General features: G+C 54.2%; 14 protein-coding genes across 14 annotated transcripts; 8 read left to right on the forward strand and 6 right to left on the reverse strand.

Annotated features, from left to right (window-relative positions):
• Window positions 1-889: 889 nt before the first annotated feature.
• Window positions 890-2,158, forward strand: BAUCODRAFT_118489 (uncharacterized protein; the record flags this gene model as incomplete). Its single annotated transcript, XM_007673744.1, has 1 exon — window positions 890-2,158. One exon carries the CDS (start codon window positions 890-892, stop codon window positions 2,156-2,158), a length of 1,269 nt encoding a protein of 422 aa, XP_007671934.1.
• A 64-nt stretch (window positions 2,159-2,222) lies between these two features.
• Window positions 2,223-2,722, reverse strand: BAUCODRAFT_181768 (uncharacterized protein). Its single transcript, XM_007673745.1, has one exon. It carries the CDS (start codon window positions 2,624-2,626, stop codon window positions 2,288-2,290), a length of 339 nt encoding a protein of 112 aa, XP_007671935.1. The 5' UTR covers window positions 2,627-2,722; the 3' UTR covers window positions 2,223-2,287.
• A 1-nt stretch (window position 2,723) lies between these two features.
• BAUCODRAFT_182375 (uncharacterized protein) lies at window positions 2,724-3,473 on the forward strand. The gene has a single exon (XM_007673746.1). The coding sequence runs from the start codon at window positions 2,820-2,822 to the stop codon at window positions 3,219-3,221; it is 402 nt and encodes a 133-aa protein (XP_007671936.1). The 5' UTR covers window positions 2,724-2,819; the 3' UTR covers window positions 3,222-3,473.
• Window positions 3,474-5,074: 1,601 nt separating this feature from the next.
• BAUCODRAFT_29112 (uncharacterized protein) lies at window positions 5,075-6,412 on the forward strand. Its single transcript, XM_007673747.1, has 2 exons — window positions 5,075-5,313; window positions 5,370-6,412. Exons 1-2 carry the CDS (start codon window positions 5,090-5,092, stop codon window positions 6,022-6,024), a joined length of 879 nt encoding a protein of 292 aa, XP_007671937.1. The 5' UTR covers window positions 5,075-5,089; the 3' UTR covers window positions 6,025-6,412.
• Window positions 6,413-6,928: 516 nt separating this feature from the next.
• Window positions 6,929-9,141, forward strand: BAUCODRAFT_29113 (uncharacterized protein). The gene is made up of 2 exons (XM_007673748.1): window positions 6,929-7,222; window positions 7,279-9,141. The coding sequence occupies exons 1-2, from the start codon at window positions 6,943-6,945 to the stop codon at window positions 8,700-8,702; spliced, it is 1,704 nt and encodes a 567-aa protein (XP_007671938.1). The 5' UTR covers window positions 6,929-6,942; the 3' UTR covers window positions 8,703-9,141.
• Window positions 9,142-11,012: 1,871 nt separating this feature from the next.
• On the reverse strand, window positions 11,013-12,068 carry BAUCODRAFT_60994 (uncharacterized protein; the record flags this gene model as incomplete). The annotated part of the gene is made up of 2 exons (XM_007673749.1): window positions 11,013-11,701; window positions 11,756-12,068. The coding sequence occupies 2 exons, from the start codon at window positions 12,066-12,068 to the stop codon at window positions 11,013-11,015; spliced, it is 1,002 nt and encodes a 333-aa protein (XP_007671939.1).
• Window positions 12,069-12,527: 459 nt separating this feature from the next.
• Window positions 12,528-14,140, reverse strand: BAUCODRAFT_182018 (uncharacterized protein). Its single transcript, XM_007673750.1, has 3 exons — window positions 14,107-14,140; window positions 13,329-14,037; window positions 12,528-13,240 (listed from the first exon to the last, which is right to left on the reverse strand). Exons 2-3 carry the CDS (start codon window positions 13,804-13,806, stop codon window positions 12,813-12,815), a joined length of 906 nt encoding a protein of 301 aa, XP_007671940.1. The 5' UTR covers window positions 13,807-14,037; window positions 14,107-14,140; the 3' UTR covers window positions 12,528-12,812.
• Window positions 14,141-14,595: 455 nt separating this feature from the next.
• Window positions 14,596-15,663, reverse strand: BAUCODRAFT_59486 (glycosyltransferase family 31 protein; the record flags this gene model as incomplete). Its single annotated transcript, XM_007673751.1, has 1 exon — window positions 14,596-15,663. A coding segment is annotated over one exon (1,068 nt), but the record flags the coding sequence as incomplete, so codon positions are not given.
• Window positions 15,664-16,177: 514 nt separating this feature from the next.
• On the forward strand, window positions 16,178-17,092 carry BAUCODRAFT_144379 (uncharacterized protein; the record flags this gene model as incomplete). Its single annotated transcript, XM_007673752.1, has 2 exons — window positions 16,178-16,479; window positions 16,540-17,092. 2 exons carry the CDS (start codon window positions 16,178-16,180, stop codon window positions 17,090-17,092), a joined length of 855 nt encoding a protein of 284 aa, XP_007671942.1.
• Window positions 17,093-17,109: 17 nt separating this feature from the next.
• BAUCODRAFT_182107 (uncharacterized protein) lies at window positions 17,110-17,447 on the reverse strand. Its single transcript, XM_007673753.1, has one exon. The coding sequence runs from the start codon at window positions 17,331-17,333 to the stop codon at window positions 17,139-17,141; it is 195 nt and encodes a 64-aa protein (XP_007671943.1). The 5' UTR covers window positions 17,334-17,447; the 3' UTR covers window positions 17,110-17,138.
• Window positions 17,448-17,560: 113 nt separating this feature from the next.
• Window positions 17,561-18,461, forward strand: BAUCODRAFT_61862 (uncharacterized protein; the record flags this gene model as incomplete). Its single annotated transcript, XM_007673754.1, has 3 exons — window positions 17,561-17,644; window positions 17,771-18,245; window positions 18,298-18,461. The coding sequence occupies 3 exons, from the start codon at window positions 17,561-17,563 to the stop codon at window positions 18,459-18,461; spliced, it is 723 nt and encodes a 240-aa protein (XP_007671944.1).
• On the reverse strand, window positions 18,443-20,162 carry BAUCODRAFT_182343 (uncharacterized protein). The gene is made up of 4 exons (XM_007673755.1): window positions 19,601-20,162; window positions 19,342-19,540; window positions 18,808-19,292; window positions 18,443-18,754 (listed from the first exon to the last, which is right to left on the reverse strand). The coding sequence occupies exons 1-4, from the start codon at window positions 19,908-19,910 to the stop codon at window positions 18,564-18,566; spliced, it is 1,185 nt and encodes a 394-aa protein (XP_007671945.1). The 5' UTR covers window positions 19,911-20,162; the 3' UTR covers window positions 18,443-18,563.
• Window positions 20,163-20,908: 746 nt separating this feature from the next.
• Window positions 20,909-22,081, forward strand: BAUCODRAFT_81510 (uncharacterized protein; the record flags this gene model as incomplete). Its single annotated transcript, XM_007673756.1, has 3 exons — window positions 20,909-21,070; window positions 21,221-21,303; window positions 21,357-22,081. The coding sequence occupies 3 exons, from the start codon at window positions 20,909-20,911 to the stop codon at window positions 21,718-21,720; spliced, it is 609 nt and encodes a 202-aa protein (XP_007671946.1). The 3' UTR covers window positions 21,721-22,081.
• A 140-nt stretch (window positions 22,082-22,221) lies between these two features.
• Window positions 22,222-24,315, forward strand: BAUCODRAFT_20800 (uncharacterized protein; the record flags this gene model as incomplete). The annotated part of the gene is made up of 1 exon (XM_007673757.1): window positions 22,222-24,315. One exon carries the CDS (start codon window positions 22,222-22,224, stop codon window positions 24,313-24,315), a length of 2,094 nt encoding a protein of 697 aa, XP_007671947.1.
• Between the last annotated feature and the right edge of the window lie 364 nt (window positions 24,316-24,679).

Genomic DNA, 24,679 nt, shown 5'->3' on the forward strand with positions numbered 1-24,679 from the left:
AGCAATGCGCTCTTACAGGGTAGGGAGGTTCAGCCGGCAATGGTTTTTGGCGCGAACCTCATTGCTTCGCATGGCAACGATCATTTCTATGCTAGCGTATGCGCGTAGACGACGTGTATACGGGATCGTTTAACGAGTGCTGCAAATATTGCCCTGAAGAGCATCTTGCGAGCATCTGTTTGTCGACTTGACCAACAAGTCTAAAACCAGGTAGGGCACACGGCGGTCGACTGGACATAGCTATTTCCCACCGAAAACCCCTGAAGATACTACTTTGAACAGGACCGTCTCTCTAATGTTAGTGATTATGCCGCCAATACCTGGACTTTCTCGGACGAGGCGCGTTATGGATCCTGCGTGTGGTGGAAGGCATGCCTAGTGGACACCTCGTACGCATTGCATATTGTCCCCAAGTTTCATACGTATACCACGGGAGCGTAAGCATAACATTTACGTTGTGAACGCCGACTCGAGATGAAGGTGGCGTCACGCGCACTCCGTGAACACTGGGAGGCAAGTACGGTTATCAAGACTAAGTGCACCTCAGAAGCGTGGAATTGCGGATTGCACTATCCCATGTTAGATCGTTGTGCTCGACGCCGACACCACCTTTGAAGCATTGTGCCAGAAGGTGGTAAGACCCAACAATGGGAGCGTCTTGAATGTGCTCACACTGCGTTCACTCACAGAACTGAGCTACATCGTCAATTTCCATGAGAGAGAGCACGTTATACCTTATACTGATCGCCCCTAACAATACGAAACGGACGTTCAACCAGACCGACGCTGCGAACGGCTGTTATATTCTCGGATTGACCTCCTTGACCAGCATCGCGACGATCCACGGCCTCGCGGACGGCAAAGGCCCATCGCAACAGCAACAGCAGCAATGCCCACTATCCTTGGTCTTGGGATCCCAGCAGTGATCAACGAGCACTACACAGTTATAGAGTATATCCAATGTCGCGCTGGATGGCTCGGTACACACCCGGATTCCGCATGCATGCCTATCGGACGATTTACGATAGCACGACGTGACGCAAGCGATGTATTCTCCTCGGATTCCGCACTATCTGTACAGGAAGTGCGACAGCGAGAGCAAGATCGTATTGTAGACCCACTCCTTCCTTTTCCGACAATCGGTAACACAGAAAGTCTTGATGGCTTCAGGAGCTATCCCGGCCGTGAGTGGTCGCCCAGCATTCGACGGCCACTGGCCAGGCCGGCTACTCCCGAGCAGGAACCTGCACTAGAGGCGACATCCAGATCAGCAACATCTCTATGTGCTAGACAGTCGGGTAACAGGCACCACGACACGAGTGCAACCCAGCATACGTCGCAACGCCCGGTGCTCCAGCCGAGCAGCTCGACATTACCTTGCGGGAGTACCCCCGTCTACGGTCCACAACAATCACCACGTGCAAGTCTCACCGGCGGGAAGATGCCAAGCGCGAATTCGGTCAAAGCAAACATGTTGCAAACGGCATATGCAGACCAACAAGCCAGCACAAGTTTTTACATTGATCACCATCAACCTGGTCGATCGTCCAGTCCTGTACTACGATTTGGGTCTCCAATGGCTACCATAGCATCTACGCCAGCGACTACGCCTCCGTTAGGTGGGTCCAAAACGAGCACTTGCCCGTCACAGCCACCTCACGCGACCGACAAGCCGTTGCAAGCCGACTTACTACGCAACAATATAAATGCACTCGGCAATCCCCCCAGACTAACGGATGATACCACTAGTCTTGAGATTGTCGAGGGTAACATCGCCTCCCTTGCAGGCCGCGGCATCATGATTCCTATCAAGCAAAGCGGAGCACCAAATGAGCAGCATCGGCATCATCAGAAGCTACAAACAGTGCCGTGGAGATTGGGATCACCAAACAGGCACGAACAGAGTCTCGTCACTCTTCGCAGCGCCCTGCCCAGCGGATTAGGCTCAACGGCCCCCGTGAGCCCGGAGAATCTTCTGCAAACAGCACGCCTAAACCAAGCGAGACAGTTAACTTGGAGGGACTCTGCCAAGGAAGCATTCTGCCACGGCGAGGAAACAGTCTTCGCCGCTATCGGAGCGTATTCATGGGCATGTACAGGCAGTCACCGCTGGCACAGCCTTGCTCAGATCGAAGGCCGAAGCTCAGAGCATTGCTAAGGCTCGACGTGACCAACTTCGGAAGGAGCAAAATGCTACTCGGAGTCATGCGGCCGGTGGAAGCCGGTCGCTGCAAGAAGCGTCACTACCGCTGTCAGATGATTCGGACATGATGCCCGAATTTTTCCATCAATATAATTTCCCATTGGACGAGGAAGACGGTACGGTACGTTGTGCTTGTGGAGCTACTGTGGACGATCGAGTGGAAACGCTGAGCTGCGACAAGTGCATGGTTTGGCAGCATGTGAAGTGCATGGCTGGTGCAGTCCCGAAGAACATTCGCCAAGGGAGGTATCTTTGCCACATATGTGATACGTGGGCGCACAGAGAGGTGATCGCGAGGCCAAGACGGGGCGAGGCGGTGCAGTACTCTTTCGACAGCCGTGCAAACGGCACCAAAGACCTATGTCCAACGAGACAAAGTATCGATATCGTGGAGGTGTCAGCGAGTAGTGGTGGATGCAACATACGAACAGCTGGTGTATTGAATTCGTTAGTTCGGATTTGGCAAACATAAGGAGAGTCGTCTTGCGTGCGCGAAGATTCATTCTGCCACGTGTACAACGTTTCACCTGTTCGCAGAAGTGGCAACTCCGACCCCAAACGTCCCTTGGCGTATCTGGCCACCCGGCACGCGGCGGCGCACTGTTCTGTGCTCAAGATGGGAAAGCCAGCAACGTGCTATACTACCCCTCGAAACCCCGCCGTCGGTGTTACGGAGTCACACTTGCGTATCGCACATGGCGCCATCAAGCAGTTGTATGACGAAGCAGTCCAGCGCGCCACGTTATTTCATAGTTCGTTGGCACCATTCCGTGACGGTGGTGGTGAGGTGAGACTTGCTCCAGGACGCGACGTTCACCCCCCAGCCTCTGTACTCTACAGCCTATTTTCCACGTGGTCAGGTGTCTTAGAAGTGCGCGTAAGCTACCAAAGTTACAAACTAGACCAGAACGTGCTGGAAGTCGACTCCTTCGAAAGCGGGTCCTGTGTGCTCATGTTTCCTCTCAAGCGTCACATGTCGCATACCTTACGCGCAGCCCCCGCAATCCGAGAAACTTGAACGGCATTCCGTCCTGTGGCGCCTGACTCGACGCCAAGCGTCCATGATGGTCCTGAAGACTTCGCTAATGGATACAATTTATGTCGCTGCACCACGCGATGAAGGGCGGTTGAAGATAGATGAGACACACCTCCAGCCACCGCCACGGAGCAATCCTCGCAATGCGTTACAAGAGTTAGTGATAGCCTGCCGTTAAGGGTTCAATGGATCAGCAAACCCAGATCTACGATCGCCCCAGGGTCTCCTCCTCGGTGCTTTGTGGCTCATGGTACGAGAGGGGTAAGTAGAGGTGCTAAGGCATCAACGTTGGAGTCCCTCGGAACGGACGATGCATCGACAACGTGGCTTCTTTGCAACTGTCGGCCGGCGGCACCTTGTCCGCCAAGTATCAGTCTCCCGCAATCTATTGTACTTGTCCAGGCAGATTACAGCATCGAGACTTGGCGAGGGCGATAACCTGAAGTAGTAGCTCATGCCTCCTTCCGCTGTCGGGTTGGTGCCGCATGGTGTTCGAAGGGTTCAGTCATTACGAGCGCGCAACGCTAGCAAGGCTGTTGCAGCTCCTGAGACGGAAGCAGGGTGGGCCAGAAGCAGGAACGGGAAAGGGTTTGGACTGTTTAGTGGAGGCAGGGCCTCAGAACGCAGGTACAATGGTACTTTTGTATAATGGTTTGGATACACTCAGAGCGTAACCTACTGCAGTAGCAGAGCTTCCCCGGAATCCAATGCTAGGGTACCTCACCAAGCAGGCAGGCTTTCGACTGGGACTGGGCTGGGCATCCGGTGGCGGAACGTTCGAGCGCTCCGTTTCAAGGATGCGATCCATATTATTGTTCCAGAGGGGATCAGCGCGCGAAGGGCGGCATCATGCGGGCAATGCGCGCAATTATAGACCCCGAGAGCGGGAGCGTGGTCTGTGGGTCTTGCTTAGTGTTAGCGTGCTGTGTGAGCGAGTGGGCAGGGCCAGCTGATGTCTTGAATCCGCGCATTATGCTTCGGCTGTGTTGGCGCCTACAGTTCCAGTTGCCCTGATTTTCCCTCTTCCAAAATATTCTGTTCCCAGTGCACTGCTCTTCTACTTCTTGCCATTGCGTCGGCTCTGCAACGACACTGCCGAGGACGACGAGATAAGGGAGGCTATTCCTGGACCGTCGATCGAGATTCGCCAATCCGAGGGTGGTTACCAAGACGCGGGGTTTGGTTGATCGCTGTGGCTGCGCCGTTCATTTCACCTCCTGCGCGGCCCTCCAGTCTCTGGCTCTCATCGTGACTGCTGGCCGAGTTTCTCTGAAGAGGTTGCTTGCTCATAGCACATACGGGACCCCCGCCAAGGAGCATTGGCCCTAAAAGAAGTGAAGCTGGATAGCAGGCACATCGAAAGCGAGAAATTTCGGGCTGGCGCAGCCGTGTCTGGCCTTGACGAAGCTTCAACAAAGGCGGGTGTTACTCTTCCGCCCACGAAAACTTGGAGAGCACGGTTTGATTGGATTGTACGATGACAGCTTCGAAGGTTTGACTGCCTGTCCCTCCATCGTCGCGTCCAACTAACGCGGCGGCCTGTGAAGGACATGTCACGACCAACGAGCCAACACCGTCTCTCCGTCGGCGCCAACGCCTCTAGCCTCCCGGCACGCAATCCTTACAGCCGTACCCACTCACACTCCGTATCTCTGGGCTCCGCCAACAACACACATCACCGCATCGGTCGGCGGAAGAGCTCGACGTTTGCCCCTCCCATCACCAATGCTGCTGTTTTGGGCGCAGCGGTCGAGAGCGCGGTAGCGGACGGCTCGATAGCACCTCGGCGGACCTCGGTGTCGAAAGCTGCTTTAGGCTCACTGAATGACGGTGGTAGCGGCTACCCACCAATGCCCAGCAGCTTGCCTCCCCATGTGTCCGCACCCGAACGACCGTCATCTGCCGTTGCGGAGGGACCGCCGTTGTCCAGCTACGGCGAAAGGGCGAAACCGAAGATGCGGAGAGCGAGCGACGGTACGAGGCTGACCAAGAAAGAGAAGGCGGCTACTGGTGACCTAAAGTGCGAGCATTGCGGCAAAGGGTACAAGCACGGCAGCTGTTTGAGCAAGCATTTGTACGTGGTGCCCGAGTTGGCCCGATGCGGGAAGCGCGTTACTGACGGCCGTACAGGTGGGAACATACACCGCAATGGCAGTTGACCTCGAAGCTCCTGATTTCGAAACATCAGCAAGTGCAGCTCCTTGAAGCAGCATCTGTCTTGGTTGCTATGAATCAAGACCCAACCGTCACCCACGATAGCGACAATTCGGACTCGCCTGCTGCTTCTGGATCGTCGGATATGCGCGACGATGTCAGCTCTACCGAAACCACGCCACCTCCGCAAATCGAAGGTCCAGACCGCGACAATAAGCGCTTCAGCAACAACAGCAGCGTTTTTTCGCGCAGCTACCAGTCAGTCTTCTCCGAGAGCGCACCGACCAACGACCATGGCTTCTCTCATCGCCGTCAATGGAGCACGTCTAGCAACAATAGACCCCCGACTGCTAACACGTCCATTGCTGAGAGCTATGACGACCAAGATCCGCAAGACTTGGCTGCTGCTGTCGGTCTGCTCAGTTGCAGCTACGGCACGCCCAAGAGTGGTTCAACGAATATGCCAGGAGATGTCCCGCCAGTGCCGCCATTGCCAGCAAAGTATGCCATGCATAACTTTACCAGCTACCGCGCTCAGCAGGACGTGGAGATGGACGACGGTGAGACTTCCGAGGACGAACGCACCCGTATCGACGAGAACGACGAAGGCATCTTCGGCAAGATGGACTAGCGATTCAGTGCCGCACGATACGTCCGGACAGATTGAGAAGACGACAGGACGATGTTGATAACCTTTCATTCGACGATCTAATCTGCAGCATACGACCTTACGGCGCAAAGGAGTCTGCTTGAGTCGGAGCAGTTCCGAATGAGATTGCATATGGGTGGAAGCGATGCTCCGCGGCCTGCTCCCGCCACCGATGAGTAGTCTCGTGTACATGTGCGAGAGGCTGCGAGGTTGAAGGTAGAGAGTGTGGCCGAGCGTTGAGCAGCCGAACGGGAGGTGAACACTTCATGCATTGGGAAGCGTTGGTGCAGCATTGGTGCAAACGCTGCCGGATCGATACCCTGGTTTGTGTATGCAGTCACGGCAAACTATCCCCCCAAATGCCGCTTTCCTCAAGCTCTCTGCTTGAAGTCTCTTGTCTATGTCGTCTCAGTGCCGTACAGTATATGGAAGGTTCGAGGTCTGTTCCTGAGGCACCAGTGCCGCCGCACAAGGCTGCGGAATATTGGTTAAGGGAACCATGCATTTGAGTTCTCAGGTGTAACCGTAACCAGTATATCGGCCCGCTATCGCATAGCGTCAGAGTCTCACAAGACAATTGCTCCACTGCTTTTCCTTCCTTCTCCTTCTTTCCTTCCGATGCCCTCTCTGTTCTCCAGGAAGAAATCCAACACCCCACAATCCACTCCGCCCGCCGACTTGCCGGACAGTCCGTCCACCAGTGAGGCTGGCAACGACGCCTTAACACCCCAAGAGAAAAGAAAGAGTAAAGGCTACTTTGCGAAGGAGCGAGCAAAAGAGAATCGGCTGAAGTCACCGCGGACCAGTAAAAGCTTCTCACGCGGCTGGAAGGCCGATGAGCCGGAGCATCCACTCAACTACCATCCGGACGATCCTCGCCGCTGGAGCGCACTTTCCGCCATGAGCAGTCCGCAGGAGAACGGCTCGGCAGTTCATTCTGATCCGATGGAGTCAACACCGGCACCGGAGACGCCTGGGGCTTTCCCGACGACTAATGGAGTGAACGGCGAGCACAGTCATGAGGATGAGAAGAGGCCTGAACCTCCACCACACAAGACACCCCCCAGTCCGCCTTCACAACCGGAGAAGCCTGCGGTTGATGCGGAGGCGTGTAAGGCGCAGGGGAATAAGTACTACAAGGCGCAACAGTACGATCGAGCGATTGAGGAGTACACGAAAGGTGAGTAGAATTTAGCTACTCCCGGTGAGGTTACACAATGCTGAATATGATGCTAGCTATTGAGGCGAACCCGGCATCATCGACATACTTGGCGAACCGAGCAGCAGCATATATGGCCGCAAACAGATGGCTAGAAGCACTGGAAGACTGCAAGCTGGCCGACGAGTTGGAATCTGGTAATGACGCGAAGGTCTTGCATCGACTCGCAAAGGTTTATACAGCGCTCGGTAGACCGCAAGAAGCACTGGATGTATATGATCGGATACAGCCGCCGGCAACAGCGAAGGACAAGGCTGCAGCCTTGAGCATGAAGACGCACATCGAGCAGGCGCAGGATAGCCTTAAGACGAGTTCGTCAGGTTCAATGGTGCTGCATGCGCTAGATCAGGCAGAGCGAGGGCTGGGGTTCATGGTGTCACCGCCGCGGAAATGGAAGCTGATGCGTGGAGAGGCGCACTTGAAGATTGGCAATGCGAACAGTCTCGGCACTGCGCAAAACATTGCAATGGATCTTTTACGAGCGAACAACGCAGACCCGGATGCATTGGTGTTGCGAGGGAGAGCATTGTACGCTCAGGGCGACAACGATAAGGCCATTCAGCATTTCCGGCAAGCTCTCAATTGTGATCCGGATTTCAAGGACGCACTCAAGTACCTGCGGATGGTGCAGAAACTGGATCGGATGAAAGAGGAAGGTAACAGTCACTTCAAAGCAGGTCGGTACCAACAGGCTCTGGATGTATACACGGCCGCACTGGAGGTAGACCCACTGAACAGAGGCACCAACTCGAAGATCTTGAACAATCGCGCAATGTGCTATTCACGGTTAAAGCAATGGCAAAAGGCTGTCGAAGACTGCGACAAAGCGATCCAGATGGACCCGAGCTATACCAAAGCGCGCAAGACACGCGCCAAGGCGCTTGGCGAGGGTGGCGATTGGGAAGAGGCCGTGCGAGCATACAAGAGCATCCAGGAGCAATCGCCGGAGGAGCCCGGCATTGCGAAGGAGATTCGAAACGCGGAGATGGAGCTCAAGAAAAGCAAGCGAAAGGACTACTACAAGATACTCGGCGTGGAGAAGGACGCGACCGAGCCGGAGATCAAGAAAGCTTACCGCAAATTGGCCGTTGTCTGGCACCCGGATAAGAATCCAGATAACCCGGACGCAGAGGAGAAGTTTAAGGATATATCCGAAGCGCATGAAACGCTCATTGACCCACAGAAACGTGAGCGCTATGACAGTGGTGTGGATTTGGTGGACCCGAGTGAAGGCTTTGGCGGCGCTGGATTTCCTGGCGGAATGGGTGGTATGGGTGGTATGGGAGGCATGCAGATCGATCCAGAAGTGCTCTTCAGCATGTTTGGTGGTGGTGGAGGCGGTGGGCCCGGTCGCGGCGGCTTCTCGTTTTCGACTGGTGGTGGCGGCGGCTCACCGTTCGGTGCCCAAGGTTTCCCAGGAGGCCGGTCACCGTTCGGTTAGCCCTCCCCCGTCGAATTGAGCAAGGGGGGCGTAAGCTGTATTCCTGGTATTCTTGGTCACGCAACAAGCGACATATGCATCTGTGAATCCGTGGCGGCATAGCGTGGTGGGCTGTACAAACATATCTTTCTGCTCGAAATGTGCCATTTGTGCAGGCGGCGCACAGTACGATTGTTCAGCTTAGCTCACGCTGATAGATGCAGAATCAGACGTCGTATGATACCACCTGCGAAACGGCGAGGAAGCGTTATCCGTCGATGCACTATCTCGGCACCAGATTGCTTCAACCACTAATTGCGCTTAAACACCAGTACCCTGATCCCACGACGCGCGAGCGGCTGCTGCGTGCTGAAGCCATCCGCCACCACGTCGATATCGCGCGCCTTCACCACATTGAGAAGCCCAATCTCAAACCACGAAACGATCATAAATAGCCCCAGGTACAGCTCTCCACACGCAAGGCTTCCCTCGTGTCAGCTCCACATCACGCAATTAGAAAGAAACTTAGGCCAGATACTTACTTCATACCCTGGCACATCCTCGGCCCTTTTCCGAAAGCGACGATACATCTGTCCCGCTCACCGTTGAGAGCGAGCTCGCCGTCAGCAGACTCGCTGAGCCGTCGTCGCTTGGGCTCGAATGTCGCGGGTTGTGGTAGTACGGTCGGGTGGTTGTGCACATCTGCTATCGTTAAGCTCACTGGTGTTCTTAACGGCCTTGAAATACATCCACTTCGACTGCATGCTCATCATTGTTGGTATCACCCAGCCTCGATAGACAAGGAGAGCGTGCGGGCACAGCGGCAGCCTTGCAGATATCAATGCGGCGACGTGTAATGCTTCTTCGATGACGGTGGTCGGATACGGCAGATGCTACGGTTCTGACAGCGTCAGCGCCTCGATTGGTTCGCCACCGTACGCTGACCAGCCGCAAATTCCAATCGTAGCTGCGGGAGGGCGGAAGTGTTGTGGCGACAGTGCTGGTCTCTTGACCTCCCATCCTCGCCGAGGGGTACCATTGTCCCGCTCGCCGAAGTATATCAGACCGTACGCCTCGGAATCTCGAATGTGGAGCTCATCCGGATTGATGCGGGCGATAGGCTCATGTGGTGGTGGAGGGTGTGGCGATCGCGAAAGAATTGGCTGCCTACGCAAGGAGCGACGACGGCATCCCAGTATAACTCATACAAGCTTCTAGCCGCGGCCCAGTCTCGGCTCGGGAAAGCGTTTGAGTAGGTGGAAGTAAAGGCGGTAGCAGACGACGACCAAGACGTAGCCGACACACAAACGAAGAGAGGCTGGAAAGAGCCCAAGTACCGACATGCTCCCGGAGCATGTCATACTCACGACTTCTTTTGTACTTGGTTGCCGAAGTCGTAGAGAACTGGATATCCACGGTGGAGCTTGAGGAAGACAAGACCAGCAGGGAAATTGTCAGGCTACATATACGTATAATGCGTACATTTTGCCTGGCTTTGGAGAGTTGAGCGATCCTCGACACCGCATGCAGACGTGTCTCGCTTGTATGTACGAAGCCTGTCAATGGCTGACGCAAGGTAAGCCGCCAGAGTTGAAACACTAGAAGTCAACTCCGGCGCGCAGAACGAAACCAACATCTTGACCTGTCGATACCAGTTGCAAAGCTCACAGGTTGCCATTACTATGCGGTATCAGGGCCCTTTAAGGGCGTGGAAAGATTATCGATCGGAGCTTTAATTTCCAGTAACTATGCGTGCCATGCTTACAGTCTTCGCTGTCTAACTGCTTCCCGCCTTCTGCATCAGGCTGCAAAAGGAACAGCACAGAAACAGCAAAATGGTATAGTGCTATGCCAACTCTGCAGTACATCCTTCAGCCTCATCAAGCCATTTGTCGGCCCGCCGTAACGCAAGCTCGGCAAATCCATCCGCTAGCAATTATGCAAACGCCCTGTCTCTCCGGCGGCAAGAATATTCTGCTCATACCATGCCCCGCCGCAGCAAGCAGAGGAGTACGCTGAGAAGACTTCATGGGTTGTGGTTCTAGGGTAGACTGAACGATGTGGAGAGGGTTGTCGAAATTACTTTTATGTGGTCAAGTGGGCTGATCGTATCGCTTGCCGTAAGAAGCATAAGAGTCGTGTAGTCGTTAAGCCATGAGAGAGTGGTAGTGGATGCTCATGGGTCCGCAATAAGGAGGCTCCGAGAGCTTTCTGATGTATCGTCACTGCGCCGATGGTGCCCGATGCCATTCAGTACGCAGTCGCGACCGTCTGGGTCTGCGGCGGTATCGGCGAATTGAGTTCACTGTTACGCTGATAGCCACGATCATACTAAGCCGCGGCTTCCGGGATGTTGCTGCGTCGCATCTTCTCCGCTTCGAGGTTCTCGTAGAGCAGGTACAGCGCCTTTTCGTTGGCAGTCTGGCCTCCCGTGATCGTGAACATGCGCTCGCCAGTGTCGTCATGTGGAGCCTTGGCAATGCTGATGCGCGCACCGGAGCTCTTGCGGATTTCGGAGATCTTGCTCCCACCACGCCCAATGATGCAGCCCACCATATCCGCTGGGATTGAGATGTTCTGTGTTTGGATGTCCTCTCCATCTTCGACGGCCGGTGGCGGACCAGTATCTGATGGCCCAGTGCTGCGGCGTTGGTATGGTGCCCCGCTGCCGGTGAAGTCCGCGCCGTTACCGGTACGATTGTAGCCTCGTGGCGCACCGTAGCCCGTTCCGTTCATCGCTGGAGTGGGTGCAGCACCTTGAACGCGAACCGCAGGACTGTACAGCACCGTCCCATACCCTCGTTCCTGATCATCGATCAAGCACTTGCCGATCTCCCATACGGCCTTCTGCACGCCGTCGGGCGTACCTTGGATTTCGACAATGCGTTCGGTCGATTGCGGCAGCATCTCCTTTTGTGCCACCATCCGCACACCGGAAGCGTCCTGGATCTGCTTGATTTTGAGGCCTTGGCGACCGATTATAGTACCCATCTGATTGTGTGAGATAAGTAGCCGAATTGCTGCGGTCCATATTAGCTTGATAGCTCACTTTACGCGCATGACTTAGCACATACGATGTGTGTTCGGGTTCGCAACTACGCCACCCATACCCATCTGCGGTGCACCCTTCACCAACCCATCCGCTACGAGCCCGTACGCCTCCGAGATGCCGGTCAAAGGTCCGGTGACTGTTAGCACGCGGTCATGGACACCAGGCACAACCTTGCTGACGCCGGCACGTACGCCAGTTTTGTCCCTCAGCTCGGCAACGTTCTGGCCCGCTTTGCCGATGATGACGCCGGCTTCCTTGGACGTAACAATGGCACGGAGAGTAATTTGTGCTTGAGCGTATTCCTCCTCAGTCCGGGGACCATCCTGAGTGTTCATAGCACCCACTTTGTCAACAAGGTTGTCCATGGCTGGGTCGATGGCCGGCGGTGGTCCTTCTTCTGCGGACATCGCGGTAGGGTTAATTGATTGATTCGGGTAAAGGCAGCTTGTGATCGATGCTGGTAGCTTGTACGAAGCTCTACGCAGGTGTCTGGAGACGCTTTGCGTGGGTGATGTGGTCGGGCGAAGCTGCAGCAGCGTTCAATCAGCCATTCATCAAAATTTTGAACATGACCAATTTGAAAGGTGGGGTTTGGATGGCTGAACAAAGGAGTGGTTGTGCAGTACATACAGTTCGCTTTTACAAGGTGTGCGGGAGTGGAAGGTGGTCAGGGCAGGTGTGATGACTCTCGTGATGTTGTTGTGTGCGGCATCGAGGAAGGGTTGTGTGTACGGATAGAGAGACAGGGAGCAGGTGTGTCGAGCATTGGCAGCTACAAGTTGGAGTTCAAAATGATCTGCAGGGAAGCTCCAAGTGTGCGCATTTCGGCAGGACCATTTGGATTGGGTGGCGGGGAATATTCGCACCGCCTGGAAACTGCCGGCCCTTGCACGAGATCAGGAGCGCTCCACTTCCCAATGCGGTGAGCTACACGAGAGTGGCAGGCATGCTGCAGCGCGACGACTGAAGAACAATACCAGTGTGCTGTCAAACGAAGCTGTCGAAGAGGAAAAGCAGGACTGGAACCCCTAGAGGCTTGTCTCCATGCAAGCATGCTTGTGGATCTACCTAAGTAACCCTCACCACTTAAATGGTCCGTTCTCCTGCGCCCACTCCTCCATGCTCACCTTCTCCACGACGCCAGGCACAATCCACTTATCATGCTTGTCCTGCTCTTTCTCTGTGCCTTTCCCATAGTAGCTGTACTCGCCGATATACTCCACCATCTCTGTCAGCTCATCTCTGATGTTTTCCGGTAGATAGCTGGCAAACATCTCCCCAGGAATAGTGTTGAAGACGACATCTCTGCCAGAAGCCTTGCTATACGCTGCCACAACTTCCTTCGGCGTGGTCCAGAATGACACGGCCTGGACTTCGACACCGTTGGCAGCATCGCCGCCTTCAAAGAGACCCATAATGTACTTGCCACTGTCACGACGTGGGTCCATCAATGGCCAGGCGATAGAATCCGGAAACGGCATGTTCAGCATGGGTGTGCCGTTGATGGCTTTGATCATGCCGGTAAGCTGGGTGACATACATCGCTAGGAATGACTCAGCAATGTTCTCGAATTTGATCTAGCAGGTGGGACTTACCCGGCATGAAGTAGGAGGCGATCATATCGCCTTTGCCCTTCTCGACATACTCCTCTACCTCTGCCTTACCATCGAAGTGATCGATATGCGTGTACTTTCCGTTAGACACCTTGGCCGTCCACGGCAGACTGCTCCAAATGTAGTGCTTTACTCCCTCCGCCTTGACAGCGTCGAAGATGTTCTTGCCTTGGCGAACCTCAATTTCCTTAGACAAGACGGCCCAGAAGTCAGTGACCCCGAAGACGCCATAGGAACCGCGAATGGCAGTCTTCAAGGAGTCGATGTCATTCATATCCGCCTTGACCATGTCCACGCCTTTGCTGGCAAGCGCCTGCGACTTGCTACTTGATGGGTCGCGGGTGATGCCGCGAAGAGCATACTTTGCTTGAAGGCTGCCCGAGGAGAGCACGAAGTCGATCACGCTGCCTCCCTGATTGCCAGAGGCGCCGAAGATCGTGAGCAGCTTCTTGGACGACATTATGTTCGATTACAACTGATATGGTATGAATGGATTCGACTGGTGTATCGTGAAGCTTGCTGGTTGCTTAGGCTGGAAGAGTACTTGCTTTGCTGCGATGCTGAGCGACATCGAGAAGGCAGCATGTGGGCAGCCTGCCCACTTTATAGCTTTACGATACCCCTCGCGACCCTATGCGGCCCCCCAAGTTTCTTATCCCGCCAACCGAGCCTTATGCCAGCAGGAAACGCTCTGTGGCTTACGAGTCAGAGTCTCGAGAATCTCGCAGGCGCTGTGTACTGCTAGGACCGGCTGACTAACTTCGCCTTGGGTTGCTGTCATCCCGCAGCGTGGCGTTAGTAGCGCCAAACATCCTTGCAAGCCCGAAGCTGCCGAATGCGATCCAATCAGCGTTTAGCTTGGCAGATTGCGAACATCTTGGCCAGACACTGCTTGCTTCATTACGAGCGGGCGACTGTGTGCCCCATCTATTCATTGTTGATAAGCCGGAGACGTTGAGAGCGACGATAGGGCCGAGATTGCAGCAAACTCTTCATTGTGGCTGATTTGTCTTCATGAGTCAGCGTCCCTTACTGCGTGTGGTTTGTTAATCGCTGTTAGTCAGGAGCAGTGCTGATGGTCCGATATCCACTGCTCGATGCGGTCGGTCCTCCAGCCCGCTTGCCACGTCGCGCTGTACGCTCCATACTCTCCACTGACGTACTCAACTGTCCGCTCACGCCCCAGACGAAACACGCTGCTGAGATGGCATGTTGTATTTGTAGTCGGTTCAGCGCTGGTCTCGTCTCTTTTGGTTAAGAGCGAAAACTGAAAGCACCTGTCATGTTGGATGCACGCCAGCTCGCAGGCCATGAAGTTCTGGTGCGGGTTGATCAGGTCCTTAGGCTCCCATTGGCCCCTGGCCCGTTCAGGATCGTTCGGGACGACGGCGAGGGCATACCCTGAGTCTTCTGCGAGGTTGTCCCAGTCTGCGCGCTCAAATGGAAAGCCTGCGAAGTACGATGTATTGTAAACATCCCGAAAAAGAATGCCATCGCCGCCCATTGACATTTCTACTTGATGCATGGCGTCCAGTTGCCTCGAGTCCAATTTATGCAGAGTGATGGCAGGCTTGCACCATGTCTCGTCGTTGAAGGGCACGGCAGCCGGCTCGTTAGGTTGCAATATGGGTAACACATCTGTCAGCCTAGTCTTGAGGTCGTCGAGCAGCGCTTTGGCGACAAGGAAGTCACCGCTCCACGGCTCCTCACGCAGTCTCAAGTCATAGCGGCTCGCCAGACCCTTGTGGTTCACGTTCCACGCGCGAACAAGAGCACCAGACAGGATGAAGCCGGCGTCTCCAAGTCCGTAGTAGCGCGGCGCTGAGCCGTCAAGTGTCTTCTCCGGACGGCCAAGATACCAAGGTTGTTTGGGGTCGTAGTAGCTCAGAAAACGCAGCAGATTGGGCCAGCTTAGATAAGTGTCATGATTGATGATAACATACCAGTCCCTGTGTGGCTGTAGCTTCCATGCAAGCTCGACCATGTGTAGGTATTTGTATCTGTGCATGTTGATTACGGCGGACTGATTCACTGCGTGCGAAGAGAGAAGCGTCTTCTCCTGACCTACTACTAAGAGTTCCTGCTGCATGCGGTACAGATCAAAGTCCGGATTGTCAGCCTGAGCGTCGGGCGCCACCCTTGACAAAACATTATGGATCTTATGGCGACCTATGGTCTGCTCGAGATCGGAGAAGACCAGCGGTTCCGCAACGCACCGAAGTGATGTGATCAGTTGTGTAGAAAGAGTGACAAGGCCATCGGATGCGGTGGTCTCAATTAGAACGGCGACTTTCCCTGCCTCGGCAGCGTTGCTGCAGCCAGTTTGGACATGTAGTCTGTCTACGGGAAGGCCTTGCTTTGCTTGTTGAGAATTGAAGGATGCCTCATAGCTCGTAGCACGCTGGAACGCAGAGGCAGTGTAAACAGCACGCCAAGCTGTCAAGACTAGAAATGCGGCAGCTGCGGTAATCAGCAGTAGGGTGATGGACCGTGGGATCGCGAATATGCCAAATGACCCGCAGCTCACGGTTCGATTCATCTCAATGACGGTCCTGGGAGTTATTTGGTATGTAGCATGATGCCTAGGCTCAAAGTTGCACCTTCAAGAGATTCCGCAAAGGGGCGGGAGCGAGCTCAGTACGAAGAGCCAGCGGGCCTGCCGAGACTGAAGAACCGCGAGGTCACGTTCCGGCAGCCGAAGCTGCGGCTTGTTGAACGCCGTTCACGCGAAAGGCGCGTTCCCGGGAAAAGGCGGCCCGAGCTTCTGCATGAAAGCCTAAATTTGGCTCAGACGCGTGGAAAGCTTCAGCAGCATCAAGAACAAGTTCGCAATGGCGAAAGATACATCCGCACCCTTTCGATGGCGGACGGTGGTGGAAGTGGCTGGCATAGCTGCTATCATATACGTCCTGTTGGGTGCGCCAGGCTTGCCATCTGCATGGCGGACTGGAAGGTCGGCTGAGAAGGATACGCCGGCTGTTCGAACAAAGATTGAATCGCTCGTCTCCCCTGCAAAGGAGCTGAACTGTCCCACCCACAAATACGAGACCCACGTCTTCTCATCAAGCCCGTTGATATTATACGTTGATGGCTTCTTGAGCGACTCCGAGGCTGAACATCTCATCGACATTAGGTTCGTCGCATTGCGTTCTTCTACAAAATCTGCTCGATAGCTAATACGTGCCCGTGACAGCGCGGATAAGTGGCAAATTTCCACCGTGTCCACGGACGGCATTGAGAGGACTGACGAGTCGGTTCGCAAATCGGAAAAAGCACTTGTTCAACGTGACCTTACCGTGCAATGTATTGAGCAGCGTGCGTTGTCGTTCCAAGGCTGGCCTCAGGATACGTTCATCGAACGTTTGTGGACCCAGCGATACAACGAAAGCGGCCATTTCGCTCCCCATTTTGACTGGTCTACGGCGACCAAGACAGCAAGACGGGTATCGACTTTCATGGTGTATGTTAGCGCTAATTGCACTGGTGGTGGTACGCAATTCCTCCGCATTGAAAGGCCACAGGCCGAAAGTTGGTGCCAATTTGTTGAGTGCAACGTGCAGTCAGAAGGTGTGACCTTCAAGCCTCGCAAGGGCGCAGCGGTCTTCTGGGAGAACTTCGACGCCGAGGGCAGAGGCTACAGGGAGACAATGCACGCTGGCTTACCTGTGGAGAGCGGAACCAAGATCGGTCTGAATATCTGGAGTTGGTATCAAAAAGGGTACAGAGTCGATGACGGCGAGCCTTGACCGAACGTCTTGTCGCAAGTTGACCATCTGCCATCGTACAGCTCAATCAGAAATGGCCTTGAAGCAATGTTTTACAATGGACAGGAGACTGCTGGTGTGGCTGGCCGGACGTATGCATGGTTGCAGCACCATTATCGTTGTATGGCAGTTTCGGGGCTGACTTTGGGGAAAACATAGTGTGCAGAACATGAATGGCGAGCACGGCTGCACGACCAGCCAGCACTGAGGTTATTCCCGTCATCAATTGAAGGTGCAATTTTCCGAGTCTAAACCTCGCAGCTCTCGACTCGGTCACTGCAATGATCAGCAGCAAAGTACATGTATGCTATGCTTTTGAGGAGCAGACCGACGTCAGCGGGGTCATCACTTCCAACTCTCAGTCGCATTCCCTTCCCATGCATTGATGCGCCACATTCTATAACAGGTTACAGCAATTGGTGACCACACACTTGAGTACTAGCCAGCAGTATGGTCGCCACGCGCAACCATCCCAAGGACTTTGAGCCAGCACCGTCCGAACTGGCAGCAAAGCAATCACCAAGCAAGCGATCCGTCCGCTCTCCAAACGCGCAAAGCAATACGCCTATCAACCATGAAGCACCGAGCAAAGGAGCTGCACCACCGCAAACGCCTGCAAAAGCACGGACGACAGCGTCCTCGGCGCCTACGCGAACTAAGCACTCGGGATGGTCACACACGCCTTCCAACCTCACTTTGATCTGGCTTGTCTTCAGCTTGCCGTTGGTGATTTGGGATACCGGCTATGTCCTTTTACGACCGCACAGCATGCCTGGCGGTGCTTTGCACTGGCCAATCTGGCAACCGTACGCCTACTACGGTACAGTCGATGGCGCATATGGGTTCAAGGCTATCAGGGAGAACAACGGCTGGACCGCGGCGCAGGGATGGGTCAATCTACTGGAGACGGTGGCTTACTGTGTATACCTGTACCTTGTGTATGCGTATGGTCAACAGGAAGCCACGCAAGGTCGTGGGGCGCCGGAGCAGGATGCGCTGGGCAGCTTAAAAGCGCTTGCGGAAAGCAGGACGGTATATGGTCGGGAGGCTTCGTGGGCCGTGCTACTGGGCTACAGCACGGGTCTAGTGACCTTTTCGAAAACCGTTCTGTATTGGATGATAGAAGCGTTCACTGGTATGAGCTTTTCTCAGATTCGGCAACGCACTCCAGCTGACCGACCTTTAAGGTTTCGACAATATTGGCCACAATGACTGGTTCACGCTGATTGTGTTGTGGGGTATCATGAATGGCCTGTGGATAGGCTTTCCGCTTTATATGATGTATGTCTTCGGCCAGGAGATTTTACAAGGACTCGAATCTGCTACAGAAGGTGGCAAGAAGGTTCGATAAAATTTTGACTCTCTCTTCTGGTCATCACTTCACCTTGAATAAGCACGCTAAGTTAAGTAAAGTCAAGCAATGGCCACTGTCACAGCCAGGAAGGCTAAGCGTTCATACGAGGCCTTCCGCTTTCTGTTGCTGGATTCGATCCCTAATCGCCTTCCTCGGATGCAAGAATTCCTTCAAGCCGAACCACGGTGTGTTAATGGGCGAGGGGCCTGTATAAATGAAGACATCATACAGGAGACCACCGAACAGACACCCGCAGAAGGGCGCCACTATCGGTATCCAGAAATAATAGCCTGTAAAACGATCATCAGCACAGCTCTTAGAAGAAGGTTGTGATGCATCCTACCACCTGCCGACCACACAGCATCGCCATAACCGACCGCGTACGACATCAACCTCGGCCCGAAGTCACGAGCAAGATTGATGGCATAGCCGGTTTGCCACCCAAAACATGCACCGATGCCGTAGATTAGGAAGAATAGCGCGAGTGGGAAGAAAGACCCACTCGCTGAGAAGCTTCCCTTATTTGAGTCATCTTTCAGCGCGAAGATGACAAACATCAGGAGAGCGCTAGCGATGAATTCGTCAAAGAACTGGCCCGCTTTCGTTACGCCGGGCTGCGGGTACGTGCAGAAAATTCCAGCCGTGGCTGTTGGCGAAGGTGGGACGGTGCGGATGTTGTGGCCTTCGACCTTGTTGATACCGTTGATGTAGTTGGCGTAGATGACGCCTGCCGCGACAAAGCCGCCCAGGAATTGAGCGATGAGATAGGCGGGAAAGCGTCGCCAGGGCAGCTTGCGGAGGACGCAGCTCGTGAAGGTAATTGCTGGGCTAAGCATCTAAGTCAGTGATGGCTAGGAATAAATCCTGTGACACACACTTCAGGTACGCGCCGCTATCGCCAGCCACATATATTCCCAGCATGACTCCGAGAGCCCAACCCCAATTGATGTTATTGTAATTGCCATAACCGTCACCGCCTGGTGCAGACTTTTGACCTGTAGATAGCAGGACTTGTGCTACTGATCCGTCACCGAAGAGAACAAGAATGAACGTTCCGAAGAATTCAAGCAGAGGTTCTAAGGTTGAAAGACACGGGAGTCAGCAATGTCTCAGTCATAATTATTAGTTGTGTTCACCTCGAAGAATAAGCCGGATTTTAGACCACCAAAGGTCAGAATGTTCGGCAGTGTCATGTTCTTCAATCACAGGTGCAATTGGATGAAGACCTAGCAGGCCTCGTGTACGCTGGATAGTCGATGTCGTCCTCCGTAGGTTGGAGTCCTTTGCAGTAGCCTCGACGCCTACATGTTCGTGGAAAGACGCTGTGGCGGTGGGAAGGTGGTGCAGAGCTAGTGGGTCTTCCTTGTCTCTAGGTGACTCTTTACTTGACGAGTCTTCCGTAGCCGCTGAACTCTGGCGGGCCGCAAATGTCGGTGCTGTACTCATGCTTGGCTAGTTGTGTTATAGAGACTGCGGTAGAGGAAAGCGAAACCCTAAGGACTACAGAGAGCAGGACGAATGCTAACACTCAATATGCCGCCTACCATGACGGTATCTGATAATCTAACCATCCCGTCTGCGGGGTCCAGCATTATCGGAACGTGCCCCATCCAAATGGTGAGCTGAGAGGTGCAGCATTACCCCATACGTTGATCGCGTGCTGGACAGCTTCATCGACGATAAGAGTATCGGTCGGAGTATACGCGCATCCTATCGCGACGTCAGCGGCGGCTGCGAGCTAGAGGAGCTCCCTCTGCAGCCTTGCGAAGGCGCTGAAGTGGTATTATGTCCCTCAGCTTTGCCAAGGTAGGCATCGGAGAGGATTATCAGACCAACAACACGCGCCTGTCACGTCGAGACTGCGACGTGCTGAGACAAGACACACCGTTCAGAAGCATTCGCTGGGCTTGGTACCGGCCGTTTGCGGCAAAAAGGTTCTCAGTCAACGTCCAATGTACCCCAGATCTGCGCTGCGGAGAAGCGGGGCTTCTCTCAGGATGACGATTAAAAAGGAGGGTATGAGCCCGCAACGCAGAGCCGACGTCTCAATCGAGCCGCATCGCATCGACAACGTCTTGAAGTTCGAGTAGGATAGTGAAGTGCTTGTTACAGTGGTGTGTTATTGTCAATATAATCTTGAGAGTGTTGTCTGCGTAGTTGGAGCATCGACTCGTGTAGCGACACCGTCAAGAGCCGCACGACCCGATGTACCTCCGCAGAGGTAACCACGTAGCTCAAGTGACATTGTCCACGACCACGAAGGATGGTATGAGCCATACACAATGGACCAGGGGAGTATGAACTCCTGAAGTCGCGTTTTCGGAGCGCAAGGGCTTAGTCAGCCATGCCAAGAACGCACCAGTGCGGAAGCCGAAATCTTGAGTCGTGTGAATTTCATCCCAGTTGACTGCGATTCCATCAGTCACACCCATCGTCACACCATCATGTCTCAGCAAGCACTCAACAAGATTGCCCCCAACAGCCCCTCGCGGCAAAAGCCATCTGAGATTGAATCGAGTATTGCCACGGCGTTGTACGACTTGGAAACTTCTGTTCCGGACATGCGCGGTGCATTGAGACCGCTGCAATTCGTCTCTGCGCGCGAGGTAAGATGAGCACAACAACAGTGGAGACTCCCAAGTACTAGCACGTGGACGTGCATCGTCCACTGCAAGACATGGTATCAAGGACACAATCTGTGACGAAGAGGCGGTGGGCACTGGGCAGCTGTCATGCTGACACCAGGACTCTTACAGATTGAGGTCGGCCACGGCAGGAAAGCCATCGTCATTTTTGTGCCGGTCCCGCTACTCGTGGGCTGGCATCGGTCACAGCAACGGTAACCCGCCTGTCCCTTCTCACTTTCCGTCATCCACTAACGTCGTGCTTCAGCCTCACCCGCGAGCTCGAGAAGAAGTTCTCCGACCGCCACGTCCTCATCATCGCCTCGCGCCGCATTCTCCCGCGCCCAAAGCGCAGCAACCGCAGCCGGACTACCCAGACTCAGAAGCGCCCCCGTTCGCGCACACTTACCGCCGTCCATGATGCCATCCTTGCCGACCTCGTCTACCCGGTCGAGATTGTCGGCAAGCGCGTGCGCACGCGCGAGGACGGCAGCAAGATTCTGAAAATCGTTCTCGACGAGAAGGAGAGGGGTGGCGTTGACTACAAGCTTGACACGTACAGCGAGGTCTACAAACGGCTAACTGGCAAGGGCGTGAACTTCGAGTTCCCGCAGAGTGCAACGGATTACTGAAGGACGAGGGTGGAGTTAGAGTTGAGGTTACACCGCTTGCAAAAGCGATCATCAGCTCAAAGCGCAGATACTCCTGGCGAAGTATAGACTACGTTTTGCTGGCACATTGGCGCCGTCAGCACGAGGCCACAATGCAACAGGCAGGAACGAGTTGCAAGAGGTGGCTTCGTGCTTCAGCATTGAGAGTCAATGATTTAACAAGTCTGCTCTACCATATCTGTCCACTCATGTGCGTGTTGGTCAGATTCACATTTTAGCCTCATTCCTCACGATCACCGTCGCAAAATTGCTCCGTAAGCGGCACGTTCCGGGGTATTTAGTATAAACCGCAAGATTGTCTCTACATTGTTGAAGTCCGAGCGATAATGTACCCTACCTCATCTCGTAATCAGGTGGAAGCCTAAGGCACTCAGGTCGCATGGCGGCAAGACTCCAAGCGCGGAGCTTCCAATGCTCCGACATTCTACGACCATGTTCTCCAAGTCCTGAGGTGTAGGTATTATGCCTCCGGAGCGCACAATTCGGCGCCAAGAGCCTGCAAGCTGCGAGAGCTGCCGGAAGAAGAAGCTCCGTTGCGACCGCGGTCTGCCCTGCCATAATTGCCAAACGCGTAGTATACAATGTGAATACCAAGGTCGCCGGCCACCAACCACCGTTGAACAACCGAGCCATATCCCGTCCTCTTCACAGCCCGATCTTGCTGCCGAAAATGCTACGATCAAGGCGCGGTTGGCAAGGCTTGAGGAAGCAGTTTACAGGAATGGGTTCGCGACTTCGACGCCACCGTCAGCCGTCTCTGAGGCAGCACCTGTATCATACAATGCCGGGCTACGGTCTCCAGTCACGCCGCAAGTCAGCTCGCCCGAGCCGGAGCACGTCAAGGGTTATTGCGAAGATTCCAAATGGCTTGACGTGGTTATGGTTGCTGGAACCGGACAGCTGCCGTACCTGGCCAGAGATACGCACGTTGAAATTTTGCCGCTGAATCAGATCACTGCTATTGTCGGCTCAGAGGTTCTCTCCAAGGGCTCACTCCCGGCTCGGATCATGTTGCCATCACAGGACCAGTCGCAATATCTTTTCGAGTGCTACAACGAAAGCCTTGACGCTCTACAACATGTTATATACGTTCCAACGGTCAAGCGCATCATCGACTCACTATACGAAACGTTCGACACGAAAGTGCCGCACTATAGTCACGTGGTGTTATTGCTAGCAATCCTTGGCAGCATCGCAGCCTTTTGGGCTCTTGGCAGTCCGGAGAAGACTCTTTTTGCTTCGCAACAAGAGGCTCTTGCGATGTCCAAATATTGGCTCAGGTGTACGCTCGACATATCAGAACAGTGCTGGCGGACCAGTAAGCCGGACCTGGAGTTTGTTCAGGGCAAGATCATACTGATGTTCGTAATTTACCATCTGGAAGGCTTCACGCCACAGGCCCGGTATCTGCACGCTTCGGCAATTGCTAGTGCAAGGGAAATAGGCTTGTTTGTGACGGACGGCCGACAAAGGAAAGTTCGTCAAGAGACTCAAGCGCAGATTATAGACCTCGAATTCAGACGAAGGGTAATGTGGCACCTTGCCAGTACAGATTGGAGCATCGCGGTCGGCGGTAATCCTGACGACGGCCTATACTCTGTACAGCCCGATCAATTGACCGTCAACAAGCCTCGGAACATCAACGATGATGATTTAGTGACGCAGCCTGCTAATTTCGAACGTCCACTATCGGAACTTACCTCCTGCTCATACTACCTACGACGTATCAAGCTTGGCGAAGTGTGCAGGGAGGTTGCTGATCTCATGCGGGAGATGTACGCTGTACCTATCGAGCAGATTCCGTACGAGCACATTATCCACCTTGATAATAAGTTCTCGGCTCTGCTCGACAGCCTACCAGTCGATCTACAACTTGACAATCTCAAGCTCTCGTCAAACGATCTAAGTGATGTGCCTCGTCCACTTAACGTGAAGCAAGCATACTTCACTTTCCTAACGGTCGAGGCCAGACGATGTAAACTGCACCTCCCGTATTTACTACGTGTCAAGCAAAACAACAGATACAAATACTCGCGCAGCGTTTGCTTACAAGCGGCACGGAACATTCTACGGCTTCGGCATGTACAACCTACCAGCAGCACAAGCCCTGGAAACAAGATCACTGTGCTTGGAATCCTCTGTCACTTCTTTGGCGCGCTGGTCGTCTTGGTCATGGACATTTGCGTCAATCCAGAGCCAGAGCATCACGAAGAGCGAAAAGCCGAGATACGAGACGCCAGCACTATCTTAGAAGAAGCGAAGGGCACTTCAAATGCTGCACATATGTATCACGACTCGCTCATGGCAATGCTGAAGAAGTACAATGTCTGCCAGCGTCATGAGCAGGGCCGACTGGAGCCTCGCAACAGTGCGTTACCGAATGCGAAGGGCGAAGAAGCGATATTCAGGGAGCGCGAACCGAGCATTCAGCCGATGGATCTGAACCCAGACTTTGACATTGATGACCTATGGCAGAGTACCTTCGACTTTGGCGCAGATAGCGATCTACTGTTGTGGACTAACTTGCTTACTGAGCTTGAACAGCCTGTCGCTTGATGTGGGCCTCACTTCACCAGGCATAAACAATGCGACCTATCGGAAGGACCGCGGAGCGAGTGCTGCCGATGTGGATTGCGAAAGTCAGCAAGTTTGAACGCTGCCGTTGTTTCACAAGTCAGGATCAACTCTATCAAGGAGTCCGGCTCGTCAAGCATGCTTTGCCGCTTTTCGTTGGCATGAAATGATGTACCAGTCGGACTTTGTATCCCAGCAGCATGGAGACCGACAGGCTATCTACCGGAGCTACTGGATGATATGCCTGCGGTCTCAAGCTCATTGATTTTTCCGTGACTGGTGTTGAGTTAACCGGCCCACTCAGGCGCTAGTCCGTGCTCCGGTGTCTAGCTGCACACTCCGGAGT

The sequence above is a fragment of the Baudoinia panamericana genome, assembly GCF_000338955.1.
Source record: "Baudoinia panamericana UAMH 10762 unplaced genomic scaffold BAUCOscaffold_1, whole genome shotgun sequence".
Classification (NCBI taxonomy): domain Eukaryota; kingdom Fungi; phylum Ascomycota; class Dothideomycetes; order Mycosphaerellales; family Teratosphaeriaceae; genus Baudoinia; species Baudoinia panamericana.